Source organism: Trachurus trachurus, assembly GCF_905171665.1.
Source record: "Trachurus trachurus genome assembly, chromosome: 14".
In the NCBI taxonomy this organism is placed as follows: domain Eukaryota; kingdom Metazoa; phylum Chordata; class Actinopteri; order Carangiformes; family Carangidae; genus Trachurus; species Trachurus trachurus.
This window is the reverse complement of record NC_139903.1, coordinates 25,567,098-25,587,997: the sequence shown is the minus strand read 5'-3', so window position 1 is coordinate 25,587,997 and position 20,900 is coordinate 25,567,098. Positions and strand designations below refer to the sequence as shown.

At 38.6% G+C, this 20,900-nt stretch overlaps 1 protein-coding gene across 1 annotated transcript; it reads right to left on the bottom strand.

The window, feature by feature from the left end:
- Window positions 1-11,151: 11,151 nt before the first annotated feature.
- On the bottom strand, window positions 11,152-18,208 carry LOC310996548 (von Willebrand factor A domain-containing protein 7-like; the record flags this gene model as incomplete). The annotated part of the gene is made up of 15 exons (XM_083985970.1): window positions 11,152-11,652; window positions 11,737-12,030; window positions 12,134-12,414; window positions 12,829-12,921; window positions 13,054-13,203; window positions 13,438-13,570; window positions 13,645-13,863; window positions 15,013-15,129; window positions 15,690-15,802; window positions 16,009-16,181; window positions 16,272-16,458; window positions 16,948-17,079; window positions 17,396-17,489; window positions 17,655-17,927; window positions 18,032-18,208. 15 exons carry the CDS (start codon window positions 18,206-18,208, stop codon window positions 11,224-11,226), a joined length of 2,865 nt encoding a protein of 954 aa, XP_083842096.1. The 3' UTR covers window positions 11,152-11,223.
- Window positions 18,209-20,900: the final 2,692 nt, after the last annotated feature.

The following is a 20,900-nucleotide window of genomic DNA, read 5'->3' as shown; positions in this document are numbered from 1 at the left end:
CCTGAAAGCTGAAGATTGCAACACATTTGATAGTCAAATTTCCATCAGTGGTTCCTGGCACAGGCCACAACGCTCATGGGTGTGTATTTTCTTCCTGATTAGTTTCAATCAAATGTTTGGTTTCTTCACAAAGATGCGTCATTTGTCACAAATGCTGCAGGCAAAGGAGTGTAATTTTCCATTTTAGTCTTTTTCACTGATAAAGTTTAAAGGCACAGATGATCTTGGACACGACTCGTAACCCTGATAATGAAATCAATAATTCCAACCACTGGTCAGCATCTACTACTACACTGTGAAACTAGCAGTGTAGTGTATGTCAATTTCTAGGTACAATTAAAAATAATAAAAATGATCAACTGAAGCAAATTAATTGTCAATGACACAAACATTGTACGAACCCCAAACCTTAACACTTAATTACCAGCTCACACCTCTTTACAACAACCTACTTTATGTAATACACTTATTTTCCAGTTATACACAAGCATTTTCTTTCGAGCACTCTCCTCACATTTACATATCTATCTTACTTTTTAAATTGATCTTAACTTTATTCATTACCTGTGACAAAACACTTCTTTTTCTTTTTAGAATATGTCAAGAATCTCCATAGGAGGTCTGTGCAATGTGATAGAAATGTATACTGTCTCTATTTTACAACCTGTAATTATGAATTAAAAGGGCACTCTACCTGAGGTCTTGAGGCTGTGCTGCACACTGCTGTTATCATACCTATCACCTGCTTGACAGCGCTCCAGAGACAGGGTGGGGAAATGAAAACTTGCTAAACCTGTTTGGTATGATACACGCTGGTCTGGTCAGGATGGCATCACACTATCCAACTCACATGGACCAGAGGACATAATGCTGGTGGACACTACTGCAGTAGCACTGAGGGGTGACAATAAAACACAATGATAGAATGAGAATTAAGTTTGAATTCCACAATCCTCCACTTGAGCAATACAATTATTTTATTTACATATTTCTCTTTTCCAGCGAGGGTTCTCTGTTGCTTACTGTGCATATTTTTGTGTGAGTGACTGATGTGAAACCTGCAGGTTATTTCTTTTGCACATTTCTGTTTGTTTTTCCAAAGCAAATGCGCTCTAGACGCTCTAGTCTACACGTACATATTAAGCATCTTATAATAATTTTGCTACTGTTGGGAGAAGCAAACCAGAGCTCTACATTGTGACTGTGAGAACATTTGGGAACACAATATGACAATGACTTTTTCACTTTCGCTCTCATGACAGCAGGTTGACTGATAGCATGTAATTATTTGATGCATAGCCTACCATTGAATCAGAACTATGATTGATGTAGGCCTACCGAGGGCACTGATAGGAAGTACAGATAGCAAAAAGTTACTATATCATATGATGATGACGCCACCTGCAAGAATTTCTATAACAACCTCAACTGACACATGAAACGCCTCGGTTGCTCATTACACACATGTCTAATGTAACTTACCTGAGTAAAATGGAGCTTGTCCAACAACTCCTACTGTAGTTATAGATGACTGCTGTACATGTTGAGATGACATCACTGAATTGTTACATTAAAGAAGCTTTAGAAAAGTGACACGACACAAATCATCCACACTCCATACACACAAGTAGTGCCTTGGGTAGTAGGGTGCATCTCATCTACTGGTTTCATGTTACAGTGACTGCACCTATAGTCAGAGGTAAAGTGGACTACGCCACATCTGACCACCCACTCTGCCTTTAACATGACACCTGACACAATAGAGAGACAGTGGCTGCTGTTGAAAAATATCCCAGGCGGGCTGTGCCACATTAAGCCAATTAGTAGACAGCTTTGTGAAATAGTAGGCTAATTATTCAAAACATCAGGCATTTATACACAAAAACATTAATGGGATTTACACAGATTTTTACACACAATGCTATTGACTATTACGGCAATGCCCCCTTGTGGCAAAGACGCACAGTCGAGCACATGCACAAATCCTGAGTCAGTACATGTCAACATGTGCTGTGAGCGGAGATCAATTTAAAGTTGAGAGAAGCTCAACTTTATGCAAATGAGCAGCGACAGGAGCCAATTGCAGACTCACTCAGACGAAGATGCAGTCTCTGGTTTCCCGGAGCTATGTGATGTGCCGCTGTTTATCTATCAAGACATCAAGAAAAAGAAACACAACTGAAACACCACTGTTTACAATAACATGTAGATAATGTAGATAATGACGGTGGTAATGTGTCTACATATTGGCTACAGTGCATGCATACATCTTGTGAGATTTTGCCCTTCTGCTTTCTGTGTGGCCTGGTGCCCCTGAACACTGATGAGGTGCTTCGTAAAAAAACAAAACAGAACTGCTCTTTGGCATTGAATCAGAATGCTCAGAATGGTAACACATACATGATAAATAAATAAATAAGATAAAACGTATCTCTTTAAGCGGGATACACTATATTGTTTTGACCTGATAAAGTTACATAAGTGTTTGAAACATGTAACACAAGGGTTATTTATTGCGACATATGAGTGAGGGATGCTTATTTTTCTTCCACTAGATGGAGCTCTAATACTTTGCCAATGTTAGGCATGCTCATGCTGTCTGCTCCCTCGATGTGGAATGACATAACAGTTTGTGTGCAGCCTAATACTTGCATATGTGGTTTTATTTCATTTTTATATCACATATTGGTGATTTTAATCAATAACAAAGTGAACTAATAAAAGCTTTCCTGAAGAAAGTGAATAATGCTGAAGGCCATTGCTGAAGCAAGGTTGCAGTATATGAAGAAATTGCTGAAGCAATGCTGAAGTGGCTGAAGCTTTACCTGAAAGGTAGAACTTACAGTAAAGGCTGAGAGATAACTGGCTTTAAAGGGCTAAAGGCAGTAGAAACGTTTAAAAGGCAGAGGAAAATGCTAAAATCCTGCATGTTGAAGTGTAGGAGTTGAAGAGTTGGTAGGGTGGAAAAATTTGAAAAACTGAAGCCTATTCAATTGTATTGAAAACAGTTTAAGAACATAAGTTGAAGCAATATGTATAATTGAAGCAGTAACTTAAGATTGTAAATCCTAAAATGGTTGAATAAAGAGCTGAATTGTTGAATCAAGAACTGTTAAAATCCTTCAAGCCAAAGTGTAACAGCTGAAGAGGTGGAAAAGCCAAAAGTCAGGACATGTAGAGGCTCAAAATCCTGAAGTCATCATTACATGAATAAACTGAAATGTACAGAAAAACATTGTTGAAGATGTTTAAAAAAAACCCTCAAATGTAATAAATCGTTGAGGGTCTGATTCACACAGATCATGTAGCAGAGAGAAAAATATCAATGCTTCAGTCTGTGGCTCCATCATAGCTACAGGGTCTCTGTCAACATGGGAATCAAACCCATGACTTTAACACAGGCATGGGCAAACAAAGACCTGCGGGCCATATGCTGTCCATCAAATATTGGTGCAAAATTGGCCAAACTGGCCAAACTGTAGCAAAGACCACAAAGTTTGATGCACTGGCAAAAAGGGTGACCAACAACACTGCTCCCACTGAGGTATAATGGGTTTTACATGTAATTTATTTTAGTTCCCACTTCCCACCAACATTCTCCATCCATCTGATATTATAGTCCAGGCAATCTAGCTCATTTTGGACCCAAAAATAGAACTAATTGTAACAGAATGTTTTTCACCATAAATCATTTCTATGAGGTGTCCAGAACAACATACTAAAAGTCCTAAGAAATCCTAGTTGGGGAAATATGTTTAATTCTCATCAATCCAAGATTGATTTACTCTAGTCTATGGTACCAATAAGGCCAGAAAACAATACACCCCAATGGGGCTATTTTTTTCCTTTACTGCTATCACAATGAAACTTTACACAATGAAAGTATTCATGAAATGTAACATTTTTGTATTACAAGTTTCTTTGAAAACGAATTTGAATATGCAAATGAGCCATACACTAATCAAATATGCCCAAGATTCACCCGAATAGGCTTATTTTTTTTCCTTTATTCCTACCACAATGAAAGTATACGTACATGAAAATTAAAAAAAATTGTATTACAAGTTTCTTTTAAAATGAATTTGAATATGCAAATGAGCAATACACTAATGGAATATGCCCAAAATACAACCGAATGGGCTTGTTTTTTTTTCCTTTACTCCTACCACAATGAAACTTCACACAATGAAAGTATACATGAAAAGTAAAAATTTTTGCATTACAAGTTTCTTGGAAAATTAATTTGAATATGCAAATGACTAATTGAGTTATGGTCAAGAAGCCATAAAGCCGGAAGCAGCAAAAACAGGGGCCAAATAACTAAGTTCTTAGTCCCGCTCATATGTTGTTGAACAGCATATTTAACATAACATCACACACAGTCGTTGAAATGACTTTAATGTATTCTGACTTTCTTCTGATGTTCTCTGCAAACTGGGGGGAAAGTCGTTAGGTAAGGCTTGTTCGCTAATAAAAAATGGATTTAGAAAGCAACTGGAGACAAGACTGTGCAATGAATTCTTAAGGTCAATATAAGTAAAAAAGTGTTTGTGGCAACTAGTGACCCAGTGACATCAAATTGTATACATAGGTTAACTTACTGAATGGATGTTAGTTATTTGGACCCTGTTTTTGCTGCTTGCGGCTTCATGGCTTCTTGACCATAAGTCAATTAGTGTTGAGCTCATTTGCATATTTAAAATTAATTTTCCAAGAAACTTAAATACAGAAATGTTACTTTTCATGTATACTTTCATTGTGTAAAGTTTCATTGTGGTTGGAGTAAAGGAAAAAAATAAGCCTATTCGGGTGTATTTTGGACATATTCTATTAGTGTATTGCTCATTTGCATATTCATATCCGTTTTCAAAGAAACTTGTAATACAAAAAATGTTGCATTTCATGAATACTTTCATTGTGTAAAGTTTCATTGTGATAGCAGTAAAGGGAAAAAAATAGCCCCATTGCATTGGGGTGTATTGTTTTCTGGCCTTATTGGCACCATAGACTTTATATAGAGTAAATCAATCTTGGATTGATGAGAATTACACATACAGTATTTCCCCAACTAGGATTTCTTAGGACTTTTAGTATGTTGTTCTAGACACCTCATAGAAATGATTTATGGTGAAAAACATTCTGTTACAATTAGTCTGTCGGAAAATGCTATACGGGACTCTGCGTATTCATAACATCCGAAATGTAAATACACCAGATTTAGCTCTAGGCTAATTTCCATCCGTAGTCCCGTCTATGTGGGACAGCTATGTGCGTGTGAGTCGGTATGCTACTGCATGGTGCTACATGGTATAAGAGCTCTGCCCCGCCTTCCGACACGCAAAGAGGTGCAGTCGAAACAGTGACACCACACCATTTACCAAGGTCTAAATCAGTTGAAATAACAAATATGAAATCTGTTCTCATGGTACTGTCTGGTATTCAGAGTAGAACCGAAAATGTCTGGTGAGTTTTGATGGAGGATGAATTTTGAAAATTAGGTGTGTCCCTCGGACATACTGTATTGCTAGAAAGATTTTAGAATAGAAAGGCATTTACTGTCATTGTTTTACAAATGCAATTAAATTAAGTGCATAACTTCTAATGGTGTTCATCTTGTGATTTGTGTGTGTTTTACGTGCTGATTGCTTGTGGGGGGGGCTGTTTTTGAATCTATTGATGTGGGTTTTGAGTGACCTGAAGCGCCTGCCAGAGGTCAACAGGTCAACATATGAACTGTATTTGATGAATTTGACAGTATATTAATATATCCAAATGATGTACGGTATATATGATATCAATATATTTCCTTACAGACACGTGGCTAGAAAGATGGTTAGATAAAACAGATCACGAAGATGAGGACTTCAATAGAGAGAGAGAGAGAGAGAGAGAGAGAGAGAGAGAGAGAGAGAGAGAGAGAGAGAGAGAGAGAAAACTTTATTGATCCCAATGGGCAATACGGTCCTGCACCTGAGCATCGGTGTGTATAGCCTACAGTATGTGACCTATGACTAATTGAGGCTGGTGGGGCAGGTATGTTCCAAGTTTTGACTTGTGACTCATAGGTCACATACCAGACAAACTCAGGTGCAGAATAGTATGTCCTCACTAGCGTCATCTGATTATGTCAGCTGATAGTCATAGGTCATAGTCATAGGTCATGTAGTGTTAACTTTCTTGCTCTATTATCTTGTATCATCACCATGTATTATGTTTTTCTTTTTATGTGTGCCCTTTTTTGGAACTGAAGGAAAGTGTGAATTGGTGCTCTGCTTCATGGACATGTTTTGCTTAGAAGTAAACGAATCGAAGGCAGATGTTATAAGAGAGATAGACGCACAGACATTTATAGATATATAATTATGTTGCATAAGGTGTTTAGTAACAGTGATAGATGAGAAAAGAGTGACTCTTGTGAAATGTACCCTGGGAGAATGTGTTTCCTGTTAATCACATGTTTCCTGTGAGAGTCTTAACTAAGTTGATTAGCCTAGAATTGATTAGATCTACAGGAAACATGGAATGCTCATGTTAATGTGCCTAATATGATAAGCCATATTCTTATGTTGGGAGAAGGTGGAGTTTTGGATTTAGAAAGCATATAAAGATTATGGTTTTGAGCAATAGAGCGGGAGATCTTACATTGGCACCAAAAATGCTCCAGGATTCGGCATTTTTTGTACACTGTTCTTCTTCTTGTTAATAAACTACTTTTACAAGTGAAGACGTGCCGGCGGTGATCCCTTCTTTTCATCAACACATCAATATACCACAGTCACATACTGTATGTTTCATACTATATGTACGTATATTTATAGAGACAACAATCACCTTTTGCTGCATAAGATGAAAGCTATAGACCTACAGGTAGGTTGTTTTGATGAGGAGGTGTGCAGGGGTCATAGAATTATATAAAATACAAAATTGTAAAGCTCAATAAATTAGGATGTGGCACTTTATAGTGAACAAAGGGAATGTTCTTTTTTAGGGCCCGGACCCTATTTTATTCCTAGGTATTCTTCTTCTTCCGAGGAAATCCTACATGCTACAGTTTTAAAACTTTCACCAAAATGTAGCCCCAATACTGCTGAAACTTTTGTCCACTTAAACTCATTACAAGTTATGAAGTCCATCACTCTGTTTTTTTTTTCAATAACTGTAAAACTTATAAAAACCTATCTCCGGCTCAGGCAGTCAGAGAAGCCAATGATATAACAGGTGTACAGATTAGAGATTCACAGCATAAAATCTGTTTATATGCGGACGATATCCTTTTGACTCTTACTAATCCCAACGTAAACCTGCCCAATCTAATGTCCCTTCTCCAAGAATTCGGTTGGTACTCAGGATATAAACTGAATTTAAGCAAAACACAAACACTTACCTTTAATTATAAACCACCAGATAGAATTAATAAACTGTGTAATTTCAAGTGGAAAGATAAAGTAATGAAGTACTTAGGGGTTCAAATACCGAAAGATCTTTCAACCATCTACGATCTCAATTACAACCCTATAACTGCGAGTATTAAAGCTGACCTGGACCGATGGTCACTGTTGCCCATGAACATGTATAACCGAATAGATGCAGTGAAAATGAGTATATTACCAAAGTTGCTCTTTCTTTTCCAATCACTCCCCATTGAAATACCCCCTAAACAATTTAATAATTGGAATAAAATGATATCCTCTTTTATTTGGGGAAAACAAAGGCCCAGGATTAAATTCCAGACCCTACAGCTTCCTAAAAATAAAGGCGGGAGAGCGTTGCCTTGCCTGGAAGATTATTATAAGGCAGCACAATTGCGGTCCTTAGTGTATTGGTGCGACCCAAAATATGAAGCTAAATGGAAGGACCTAGAACAAAATCAGATAGAGGTACCTCTCCAAGCTCTTGTGGGGGACAGAACGCTACAGGAAAAATATTTAGAAAATCTGAACACATGGACCACTGTACCATTAAACATTTGGTATAAACAACTTAAAAAGGGGAGAATTGAAAGAAATGCAAGAATACTACGGTGGATTGCATATGATACTGAATTCACCCCAGCAAAGCTAGATAACAGGTTTAAACACTGGATAACTAAGGGTATTACCTCCTATTGTATGATATCATCTAACAATCACTTAGACTGCTTTCAACGGTTCAAAGAAACATTCTGTTTGGAGAAACAAGATTTTTTTTAGATATCTCCAATTGAGGAATTATTTTGATAAGAATATTAAAACCACCGGGGAGATGGGTGTGACTCTGATAAAGATATTTGTTGATGCATATAAGGGTAATAAGAATAGGAAAATAATCTCTTTGATTTACTCAGCACTGCAATTGGAGAGAGGTACATCCACATTATACATTAAATCCAGATGGGAAAGAGAAACCAACATAACACTAACCAACGATGAATGGTTAAATATCTGTAACACACAATCCATAACTACCAGTTCTGATCTTTGGAGGGAGTTTGCCTGGAAGAACATCGTAAGGTTCTTTATAACACCCAAAATAAAAAAATCACAAACAAAAAATCTTGAACACAGTCACTGTTGGAGAAAATGTGGTAATATGTCTGCGGGTCACTTCCATATTTTTTGGGAGTGTCTGGTTGTAGTCCAGTTCTGGACAGATGTGACGACAGAAATTAGATTAATAACCGGCCTAAAGATTACTCTCGATTTCAGCATCATTTATTTAGGTAACTTGCCAACAGGACTGGAAAAACATGATCGATATTTGTTGCAAATATTACTAGTAAGCAGTAAAAAATGTATAACCAGGAAATGGCTGGACAAAGAACCCCCAACAATAATAGAATGGATTGAATTAGTGAAAGAAATCCACACTATGGAAAAAATTACCCTCTCTCTAAGAGGTGCTGTTGACAAATATACAAAAGGTTGGAGGAAATGGAAGCATTACTTAAACCGTGCATAATATTGTATTTTATTATTTTTTCTCCCCCTTTTATTATTATTATTTATTTATTTTATTTTATTACTCTATTATTATTGCTGTTGCTACCCATGGTTGTGACTGAGGCCTCATGGAGAACCCCGATGGGGCCCGAGGAACACTGGCAACTGTGAAGGACTCTGAGACATAGTGATAATAGACTATGGATATCCCATGATGATTCTAATGTGACTCTGTTTTATTTTTCTTATCTGAACGATCCATTGCTATACTGTATAACATACCTGAATGTCAAAGTTCCCACCTGGCTACTGATGACCCTGTCTGTTGACTTGTTATTGTTTGTTTTATTTGTACCGTCTACTTAAAAAAAAAAAAAGGACAATAATAAAAAGAAAATTAAAAAAAAAAAAAACCTATCTCCTCCCACAATTTTTGCTCAATTGTCACCACCTTGCTACAGAGCATCTTCAGACTGTTCTCCACACAACTTGTTTCTCGGATTTTTGATTAAGCAAAAATTGAGCCTACAGTGCATGAAAACGTTTGACTGTAAACAGTACTGTAAACATATACCATCAAATTCTTGATAAATACATTTTCAATCTTCCTGAAAAAAATTGACACTATTTTGGAGTCATGGTTGATGAAGTTTGGCAAATATCTGAATTCTATCTCAAAAACTGAATTTTTGAGAACATTTTGAATTCTGCTCTCATGGGAACAACTACAGTCAAGTGGTATTTTTAAAGATTTTCTCTTGTGAGGCAAAACACAAATCACCAACCTTCCCATGCTGTCAAGATGCAATTTATGTATCAGATTTTTGTGAAGTTCACAGAATTTCTGACATTTGAACCATTTTTGAAATCTGCCTTGACACCTGCTGCCTGGCTTTGACTCCCTGAGTCTATTTGAGAAGACACAACAGGTCTCACTCACAGACAACTAGCTCAGTGAGTTAGGAGCTAGTTCTTGGTGTCAAATGATGTGGGTTCAACACCCAAGGAGGGAGTTGATAATAACACATCAAAATAATACCAGATGGTCTTTGTGAAACACATGTACAAAATCTTAGAGTCATAGGTGATGTTTGACAAATACATATCAGAATTTTACCTCAAAAACTGATTTTTCTTTTTACAGTGGTTTCAAATCTGCCTGCACGACAGTGAATGGCTTACTCAATTTGTGAAGCCACTGTGGAACTTCCACTTGCCAATTAGCTCAGTGCAATAGACAATGGTCTGTGGTTCTAGAAGTTGCAGGTTCAACTGGTGCAAAACTAACACTAGAAAATTTCCTCTGGGAAATTTTGATAGGCCCACGGGGGGTTACTGCCGGGCATTCCATCTCTGTCAACATGGGAATCAAACCAACGACCTTAAGGTCAAGACAGAGCTAATCAAATAGACACATGATCATCTTTCTATAAGCACTGATATGGAGGAGCTGTAATCACATTAGGTTACCTGTGTGTGTCTGTGTGTGTGTATCTCTAACTTTTATCACATGAAGATCCCTAGTATGTGGTCTGTCAAACTCAGAAGAAACCTGCTCAGGCTGGTGGAGCAGGTCTGTTTCAAGTTTTCATTTAATCATAGGTCACAAACCACCAGACACGCCAACACCCAGCTACAGTATAGGACAGTATAGATGTCCTCACTAACGTCATTAACTTTTATGTCTTGTTTTTGCTGAATGTTTGTATAGTTGTGCATATTTGCTATTGTCTTTTAACCTATCTTTTCTCCTTCACAGCCCCCCTCCCCCCTCCCCCCTCCCCTCAAGAAGCTTATGCCTCTTGTCAGGCCATCATAAGAACTTGTTCTTAATTGATTCTGCCTGGTTAAATCATTTTTCACTAGTAATGCCACCCTTCATCCGTTGGTGGCAACCAAGATGATGTTTAATTTATTTAGAGAGACAAATCACCTAACGCTGCATAAGATGAAAGCTAGACCCACAGGTGTTCATTTACTATTCACACAGATTTATTGAATGGTGTTGATTTAGTATCAGTTGGTCAATCTTAAAGAAATACAGTAGTCATGAGCATGTAAAATGGTTGCAATAAAACAAAAATGCAATGAAACAAAAATGTCAAATGTCAGCTCCTAAGAAATACTAGAAAATAAATTAATATGATTAATAGCAGAGCTGTTGTATTACTTGACATAGATTTTGCTATATGTAGCTAATAAAACAGCAATTGAGCATATGGTAGTTGGTTTTCAAAAGCTTCCCCACACCAGTGTTTCCCAGTCAACTTGTGTCCTTATTGATACATTATGAACATGTAAAGAGTCAGCTGCTGCCAATTCCAGATGAAAGACTGAGCCCTAGAATCATGACACTAAGGCAAAGAAGAAGAGACTGGGCAGCTTTGGTTGATGAAGACGCCTCAGGAGCTGCTGTCGCAGGCTGTGGAGTGGTGACATCTTCCCGGAGAGTGTAGAAACAGGAGTCGACATTGCCCACCCGATCCACAACCACTATCTCAACATCAGGTGAACAGCAAGAGGCGTTGTACGACACCAACGTGATCTTCTCATTTTCAAGAGCCAGAGAGGTTTTCATGGCCCCAATGCCTTGTCTGAGGCTGATATGTCCGATGCCTGACCCCTCAGGCCCATCAGTCACCTGAACAGACAGCTCCCACATGGCACTGCAGTTTGTAGAGCAGCTGGGCTTAGGGGTCAGCCGCTGACACACTGGTGGAGTGAAATCAGTCACCTGCACAGAGAGTAAGTACACAAACTCATTAACCTGCTTTAACACTGATTAAAATGTGGCTTTCTTCCTCAAATGGACAGTTACCCTGGTGAGAACAGTGAAAGGCAGCACAACGTAGTTGGTGTCTCCACTTCCAGAAGCAGTGGCCTCGATGGTCAAGGTGACATCAGTACCAGATGGTGTGCCAGAAGGGGCTGTGAGGTTCACTGTACCATTAGCACGGCCTTCACTGTCCAGGGATAAACTGGAGGGGGAGACTGTGGTAAAATTTTGATCATTGGAAACACGGATGTCCAAACTTCCTACTACACTGCTGTTGACCACAGAAAAGGAAATGGAGAGTGGTACTCCTGGAGCCAAGACATCGTCTGTTTCAGCCTAAAAACAAAGGAAATGGACAATGGTTGGTATCAGTTGTAAAATAATATTTTCCCTCTCCCTTAAAAAGAATATAGATTTAGAAAGATATATTTCTTCTTACAGCAGTGACAGTCAAAGAAGACGCCCTGACACTGGTGGGTGACTGCCTTTGGAAGGGCACTGAGGATGATGAATTGGAGGAGGCGTTTATGCTTTGCCCCTTAATGAGCACCACAAAGTCAACCGATGGTATGCTATCAAAGTGAACAAAGAAGACTCCTCCGCCCTGAGGCTGCACGCTGCCATTAACCTGCCCGGACCCCGACGATTCAACTAGAGTGACTTCTGTCACTGTGGCGGAGTCATTTCCTATCAATGTCACCCTCAGGCTGCCATTAACACCTGCAGGAGACACAGCAAATCAACAGATGTACAATATGCCTACTTTGAAAAAAATCCAAATGTCTGGTAACACTTTACAATAAAGGTCCCTTAATTAAGGTTAGTTAGTACATTATTAAGCATTAATTAACTGTTTACAGATATATTAACAATCATTATTATGTATTACTTAGGATTAGGAAACACATTAATTAATATAGCCTATTAGTAAGCAGTTAATTAATGTTTACTACTCAAAGTTAGTTAATACATTTAAAAGTTGAATAATGTAATGAGTTATCATTATGTATGCATTAATCAGCATTAATTAACACATTAGTTTATATATTAATGCTTAATAATGTACTAAGTAACGTTAATTAAGGGACCCTTATTGTAAAGTGTTACCAAATGTCTTAAATTCTGGGTCTTTACCAGCTCTGGGACGATTTTCTAAAACATCAAAACCTCCCAATGGACCTTGCGACACGTCCAGGAAGTCAAACAGGAAGTCGATTGAACTTCTCGCTGCAAATGGAAAAGTCACAAAGAAAAGACAGTGATTTGGGTGAAGCAGCTCTTCAAAGTTAATGATAGTCACTGTATACCTGTAGTAATAATAAAGTCTTTGATTCAGCCACATAATCGAGGAGGCCTTACCTACAACTTTCAGAGTGTAGGGAGTTGTTGAGTTCATTTGAACCATCCACAGTCCCGCTTGTACTTTTAGCTGCAGAGTTTGGAAGTTTCCCACTGACTGGGATGCAATGACCATTGATCCTGTCAAGTTATTGCTGCTCAGAGAAACACCTAAAAAATAAGTTACAATGCAGGCTGGTCAGTGGGCTAAGAGTGAGACAAACATGATTATCTTGAAGGGATAGTTCAACAGTTTGGCAAATTCGCCTATTGCGCCCCTGCGGATCTCAAAACAACATGCACCGATAATTAAAGTAATGAACCTACTCCTATGAGTATAGGGATTATGGCAATAGGCGAATTTGCCAAAATGAAAATGTTGAACAATCAACACTGAGACATCACCTGTGGGACTGATGAGAGTGAAGTTGAGTGAGCTTCCCGTGAGGTAAATCGTGAGGTTTCTTATTGACTCGTCAACTGTCAAGGTGAAATTTTCAGCCCTCCCTGGGCTCCTGGCTGCTTGCAGGAGAGTTACCTGGGAAATCAAATAAAGCTGGTGACACAACTGATTCATTTGAATTTAGTCACTGCAGAGATTCATGTTATTACCTGAGGAGAGTTGAAGGAATCCATTATGATGCTAGTGGCCGTGAGCAGCTCAGTCTTATTAACTTCAATAACCAGACCTCCTGAAGCCTGAGCCAGGTCTCTGTACAGCTGAGAATCTGATCCCGACAACCGTCTGCGTATGCGTTTATGTCCCTGTTGGTTGTTTCCACTTTCTCTTCGACGGCGAGTAATCAAGACATCGGTAATCAAGAAGTTCACCTGAGAAAATGGATCAATTACAGTTTGGGGGGAAAAGTTCACTTACTGAGACTAAATTATTAATACATTAAGAAAAAATATTTATTTTTACTAATTTTTCATACATGATTTTTCTAAATAATACAGTACACAAGCCCACTCTGTTTTTATGTAGTCACTGGCGTGTCCCAATATGCACACTCGATCACACTTACACACTTGGGCACTTGGCGTGCGCGTTCCAAGTGTGTCCCATTTCTCCAACGACCAAAAGCGCAGCGCGCTTGATTTGCACTTTACACTTACGGTAAGACCGCATCGGTATTTGGCCAAGTATAATTCCCACAATGCACCAGCTGGTGAAGTCCACTGTCACAGGGAGCCACACGCCACATTTGGGAAATGCCATTGAATAACTTTCAATGAAATTAATTTGACTTTCTACCTCATAATAATGACTTTTTAATCTCATATACACTTTTATCTCATATTTTTCAATTCTAGTTTTGTTGTCTTCAGGCTTTGTTTACTTTTACATCGATCAATTTTGATCTGTTATCACGTAATTATGAATTTTCTGTACTGATTGTAACTTATGTGAATATTTTTCATCACGCTCTGTTAATCATGTGTTTTCCTTTCATTCTTTTTCATTTTTTTTTTAACTTACCGAGTTGGGCTTACATTAGCAGCACTGTTTATTAAAACTGTTGTTGTGTGCGTGTGTGTGTGTGTCGGAGTTGTGCTATAGTGTGCACAATGGCCTTTAGATGAGAGGCTGCACTTGTCATTAAGTATGTCCCAAATTAAACCCTGCGCACTTGGCCACTTAATAGGTACATGCCAGCACGCTATATGCAAATATGTTCCACCAACAAAATGTCACCAAAGTGTTTGCGTAACCAAGCGCACTCAGCCAAGTGTGGAGAAATGGGGCAGGCCCTCCATTTAGTCGAATTTACACAGTTCTGACTTCTGTATTTTGATTGACACTGCAAGATGAGACTCATCCTATATTATCCTGACTTTATCCTGTTGTTTAGCCTGTTAACACTGTTACCACCATGTCTATGGTACATGTTACCAGTTTAACATGTTTGATTACATTTATTTCACTATTAATTCCCACATCCTACAGTATCTTTTTATATTGACACATAATCCACTCACCACTGTTTTGGTCTGCTCAATGAGTGCCATCACTGTGCCTCTCAGGTGTGTGTCTTTAGCAGTTGCATCAGTGAAGAGGAAGATCTCAGAATTTGGGGGAGCACCCGTTAAAGCCAACTGCATGAGTGAGACAGGACATCAGGCACAGATTAGTTTTCATATGATCAAGTACGGAAAATCAGGGAGTCAACAGTAAACAGTTTTTAAAATGGGAACAAACGGCTGGATTTCCTCTTCAGTTTCAATTTCCTTTTTCCAGCTTCATTTCCTTTTCCCAACAGCTAATTGATTTGCTTAGTCATTTAGCCTCTCTGTCCCAGTGGTAAGCTCCAAGTAGTTAGAGAGCTTGTTACATCCCATGGCTAACTGGGACGACTTCACCTGGCTGAAAGGAGAGGCTACATGATTGAGCAAATTGATTGGCAATTTGTTTTTCAAACTCTATGAATTAATACATGTATAATGCTTGATGCTGTTTTTTATGAATCCATATTAAAATATTAAATATTCATTGATTGTTTTATAGTTGTGTACAGCACTTAAATTTAAACTACGGCTGTTTTAAAGTGCTATATAAATAAAGTTGAGTTGAGTTGAGTTGATTCATAAATTCTTTGTACAGCCCTAATAACTGTAGCCTATTCAAGACCAATTTTATGTCAGACACTGCACCGCACCTGAAGTCCTGAGAGACTCATTTCTGGAGCATCACCTCCACCATCTGAAGACAGTGAATTAATGGCGTTCACGAAAACTTGTGGGTCTGTAGTTCTTGTCAGTGGCCCAAACTCTGGGATTCAAACAAGACAAAAACATGTTGTTATTCTTCTTCGTCATGTTTGATTAGTTTGAGATGTATCTGATACTGTGCATGTTTCGTTGTAAACTGACGGATGGTCTTTTGTTTGTTTGGCAGAGAGTAAACTCGTAAATTTAACAGCTCAAACATCACTTCAAGGAAAATTGAAAGTCTGCTCTGAGGAATTGAGATGGTACCTGGATCATTGAACGGTACAAGAATGTAAAGTGAAGCTTCTTCCTCTGTTCCCAGTTTGTTGATCATAGAGGAAGTGACGTTCCTCACTGCTGCAATGTCATCACCCATGCCTCCCGTGGTGTCCATCACAATGCAAAGTGCTTTATTAGAGCCTTTGTTGATTCCCATCATCCTGTGGGTCAAAGAGAGAAGGAATACAAATGTTCACTGACCTCATTACACACAGTAACTGTGACTGAAACGTGCAGAATGGGCCTCATACCGGAGGAATGGTTTGTCACCAGCTGCCCCTCGAACGTCCTCTAGCAGCTGACTGGTTGCAGCTATCGCCACATTTGCTGCTTCAGTGTGAAGGTGTCCATGACTAGAATCAAGCTCGTCTTTGCCGATCCCACCTACGGGCGCAATCCTACTTGTTCGATCAAGCCTTCCTCCATGGCTGCATTTTCCTGTTTACCATTAGAAACAGAGTATGAAAAAAATGTCATGTACAGATTCACACATGCCTCTTATTCTGAGAATAACACACATTTCTCCAATTAAATTAAGATTTTTTTTAAACGTATGTCCTCATTTTCAAAGTACATATTTGTCACTTGGTTGCTAAGTAATGCTAAAACTGGAACAAGAACTGGGGTCTAGTCATCTAAGTATTGAAAAAAAAATGCAGAATCCCTGGTTTAGTTCCTCTGGTCACAGGATGCAGAGTAAATAAAAAAAGGAGGGAAAAAGGATGAGATACAGACAAAAAATACCTAATAACCTCTTCTTAAAAACTTTGTCAACTGTCACAAAAAGTTAACTATTCATAAGAACATAATCATCATCACAGCAGCATGAGATTCTGATCCTGACATGATTGTCTGTTTTATTTAGATCTACTGTAGGCTCATAATTTAGGAATAAAAATAATCACCAGTGAATATGACGGCATTTACCTGTGGGCTTCGTGGATTGATTGTTAACACCAAAATATCCAGAGGTAAGTATCTTTTCCTGTAGGATACCCTCCAAAATGTTGTTCCTGCAGGCATTTCGTACACAGTTTCTACATGTGGTTCTCCTCATAGCTGTCAGATAGAATAGATTGGATTGGATTGGACAATGAAGTTCAGCTGAGCATCTGACCACATGGAGCAAACAATGGTAAAAAAAAAAAAAAAAAAAAAAGAGAGAGAGAGAGAGAGAGAAAAAAAAGCTTGTGCATATATTTTTGAGAGGAAAGACTGAAACCAGAAAACCAAAACTATAAAGAGTGTACATATGGGAGCAAACAACTGTGTAGATTGTAAACAAATAAGGTTTGTTTGTTACAAGTGTGTGTTAAGTCCTCTCCATTTCTTTTGTCTGCACATCCAAACACATTGTACTGAATGATCCATTTACCTGCTATGTTCCCAATGACGGTGTCTGGTCTGATCAGATTGGAGTTTGGGAGCGTGTTTCCCATTTCCACCCAGTTACTGTGACTGTAGAAATCCTGCAGACACAACAAGTAGGACAAATTCATAATTTGTAACAAACAGTGGCTCAAATGTTTTACTACAGATATCATCTTTTTTAAACAGTCTTCATGCATCAAAAAGCAACTTTGTAGTTTGTTTCTTGAAATAATTACAATGGAAATAAAACTGAAGGAGAGCACCTGCAGGGAGTGTAATATTTTCCCCAGATTTCTTTTTGGTGTCTTGAAGTTGTATCGCATGGAGCTGGCCTTCACAGCTGACAGTCCGTCTGTGATGATTTTCCTTCCTGCTGTAAACTCTTCATTGTTAAAGTGATAGCTGGGAAGGAGATAAAGAAGTAGGTCTACTCTTGCATTCCTGTCCTGGATCAAGGTGATGGCTTGTTGGAAGCTCCTGGAAGACTTTGATGCTTCACATGCAGCAACAACTGACTCAACAGTATAAGGCTGTGGCTATAAACACAAACACAAACACACACACACACACGTACGTTAATTGCCGCCTGAAAGCACATTCACTATATTAAAGATGTAATTTGGTTGACTTTATTTCTTACAGGAAAGGTGAAGACTTTGCCCTTAGCCAGCGCCAGTGTACGGCACACCTGCAGAGTGGTATTTAAGATCGCTATCTCAGTGATCTCCTGATGGTTCAGAGATTCTCCTTCAAATATACCAAATCCATGAGCTCCGGTCTGCAGGAGCAGGAAACACAACACAGCCAACCCAGACATCACTGCAACCTGTGGGGAGAGGAATTACACTTACGGTCAGTCCTTACCCAGGTAGAGTCAGCTGGCAGTCAGCAAAGTTTCTCAGCCTTTCAGTGACATCCCACAGTCTTTTCATTTTATTTTATTTATCTATCACTTATTTTCTTTCTTTTTTTTCATAAAGTAGAGATAATCTTTTTCCTATTTTGTATCTTTAACAATCTTCACGAGCAAATTGTAGCCATAAAGACAGGTTTTGGGATCTTATTCTCCTGCCACTGTGGCAAATTTGTTATTAAATACTTAGCACAAACACTTTCTTGGTAAATAAATTCTATCAATTATAATGATACTGTAAAAAAATATATATATATATATTAAGAAAAAAATCTAAATGATTGTACCTGGTGAAACATAAACTATGCCAAAACATCAAGATAGTTTCTGAATTATTTAAAACTAAAAGTCAGTCAAAGAGTATAGTGATATACTTTTAAACATGAAATAATTATCAGATGTGACTAACCTGTAACCTGAGGTCTTGCTGAAGTCTCGTAGAATAGACTACTTTTGATGACACCTTATTATATAATGCTGCACAGCCGAGGTGGAGCCGCTACTCTGCTTGACTAGTTGGACCCGATGTCTTGCATACCAACATGTCATACTTAAGTAATTACAGACCCATCTTCAAACTCCAAACTTTTTGTCTTAGCTTGTGGTATCTGATTTGTGTTTTATTTATTTTACTTGTGTTTTATCTTGCACGATCTGATATCACCAAGTAAACAACAGCCCAGGACTAACCCTAAGGCTGTTAATCACTTGGTGATATCAGATCATGCGTTTTATCTTATTGTAGCTTCATTATTGTTTGCTTTTATTTGCAAATGTCTGCATTTGTCTTCTTAGTTTAAACAACTTTTTCAATGATTAATACAGAGAGGGCAGGGTAGTGCTACACCACAGCGAGTAAAGGCAAATGAATGGACAGACAGGATGTGACAGAATAAACAAAGAAGGGGAGAAACAGGCAGGGGGACTAATGTAAAGTTGTAGAGTGTCATGGAAGTTGTTGTGCTGCTCCCAACACGTCCCTCTGAATGCAGAGTTGTTACCCTGGCCCAGCACTGCCAGCCACACACACACACACACACACACACACCACCACCACCACCACCAGGCCACAGACCACAGAGCACAGGGACACCATGCAGCATGCAGGTAACCAGAAGGACAACAGCCAACACTCCCAAAGTGCCAAAGCAGATCCTTGGAGGAGTGGAACAGGACGACCCAGCGACCACCCAACACAGCCCCAGCAGACTTCAGCTGTGCTTTATTGTAGACACTCATTGTTGCCAACAGTTTCTGAGACAATATTAATCACTGTTATCCTAATAGCATAATCATATAAACAGAAACATATTTAAAATTCCCCTATGTGCAAATACATTAGTATTCAGATAACAAACTAGTATTCATGTTATCACAATCACAAAGCCAAGTTACATGGTCAAACAGCACCACCTGCTGGAAAAACAGAGTATTGAACAAGCGCTTCTGTTGTCAGGTTCTTGTGTTGCTTCTTCGGGAGCGTGCCTATGTTCCCACAGCCCTATGTTCCCTCAGCCCTATGTTCCCTCTGGACTCTCTCTACCTATCTGGACTCGATCTATCTGGCCTGTCTAGCCTCTACCTGGTCTTTTTACTAAACTTAACCAACTCCTTTCTTCATTGCCTAAACCCAACCTATGGTGGGACCAAAGGGCTATGGGAACATATGGCCTAATTTTCAGTGACAACCAAAGTTAGAAATGTGGGAACATAGGGCTGTGGGAACATAGGAATGACCCTGCTTCTATTACTTGGGTGGTTTGCTTGGACTTCAATTGGTTTATGTCACTGTTAGGTGTGTGCTTCTGTGATAGATTGATTAAAAGAGGAGGTGAATCAAAAGTTAGCTAATAGACAAAATAAATAGTAATAAATATAAAGTGTAAAGTTCTGAACAGGAAAAATATGTTAATACTGTTATGTTGACAGTCCCTAGCCTACAGGTTATTTACAAAAACCCTTAATTGTTGTGGTTGCACTTTAAGTTGTTGTTTCACATTGGTCTTGCAGTTTGTTTAAAACCAAAAAGAAATTATGACACTTTTAGTAAGCCCATATGACATTGAGCCTATATCACTTTGAATATTAAGCCCTGTTGATGAGGTAAAGGTTTGGGCTAGTTAGCTTGATCATTAAGCAGTAAACAAGATGCTGTGTTGGTCTGGACACAGGAAATGATGACAGGGAGATGATGGCTGTTATATTTGGATGTGAGAGTTTAGTGAGTTAAGTTGAGTTTTTATGCTAATGCTGCAAGGCTGAAGTGGAGTCGTCACTGCTGTACTAGTTAGATGTGTCTGTGCACGTGTTTGCTTATCTCTCGTGTCTGATTACTGTAAATAAAAGTTGGTATTTTGTCTCACCAACCCTTCAAAAATATTGTGATGCTACTGTACAAGGCAAAGGGCAAAACAGGAATATGCATCAGACCAAAAAAAATGCTGACAAGATCATTTGCAAATGAACTCATCACACTGACACAGATCAAACAGAACACATACCTTATACTATTTTTACTTCTCATGAATAGGGAGTGAAAGTGCCTAACCACAGTTTATGTGTTACAATACAAAAAAACAAAAACAAATAAGAGACA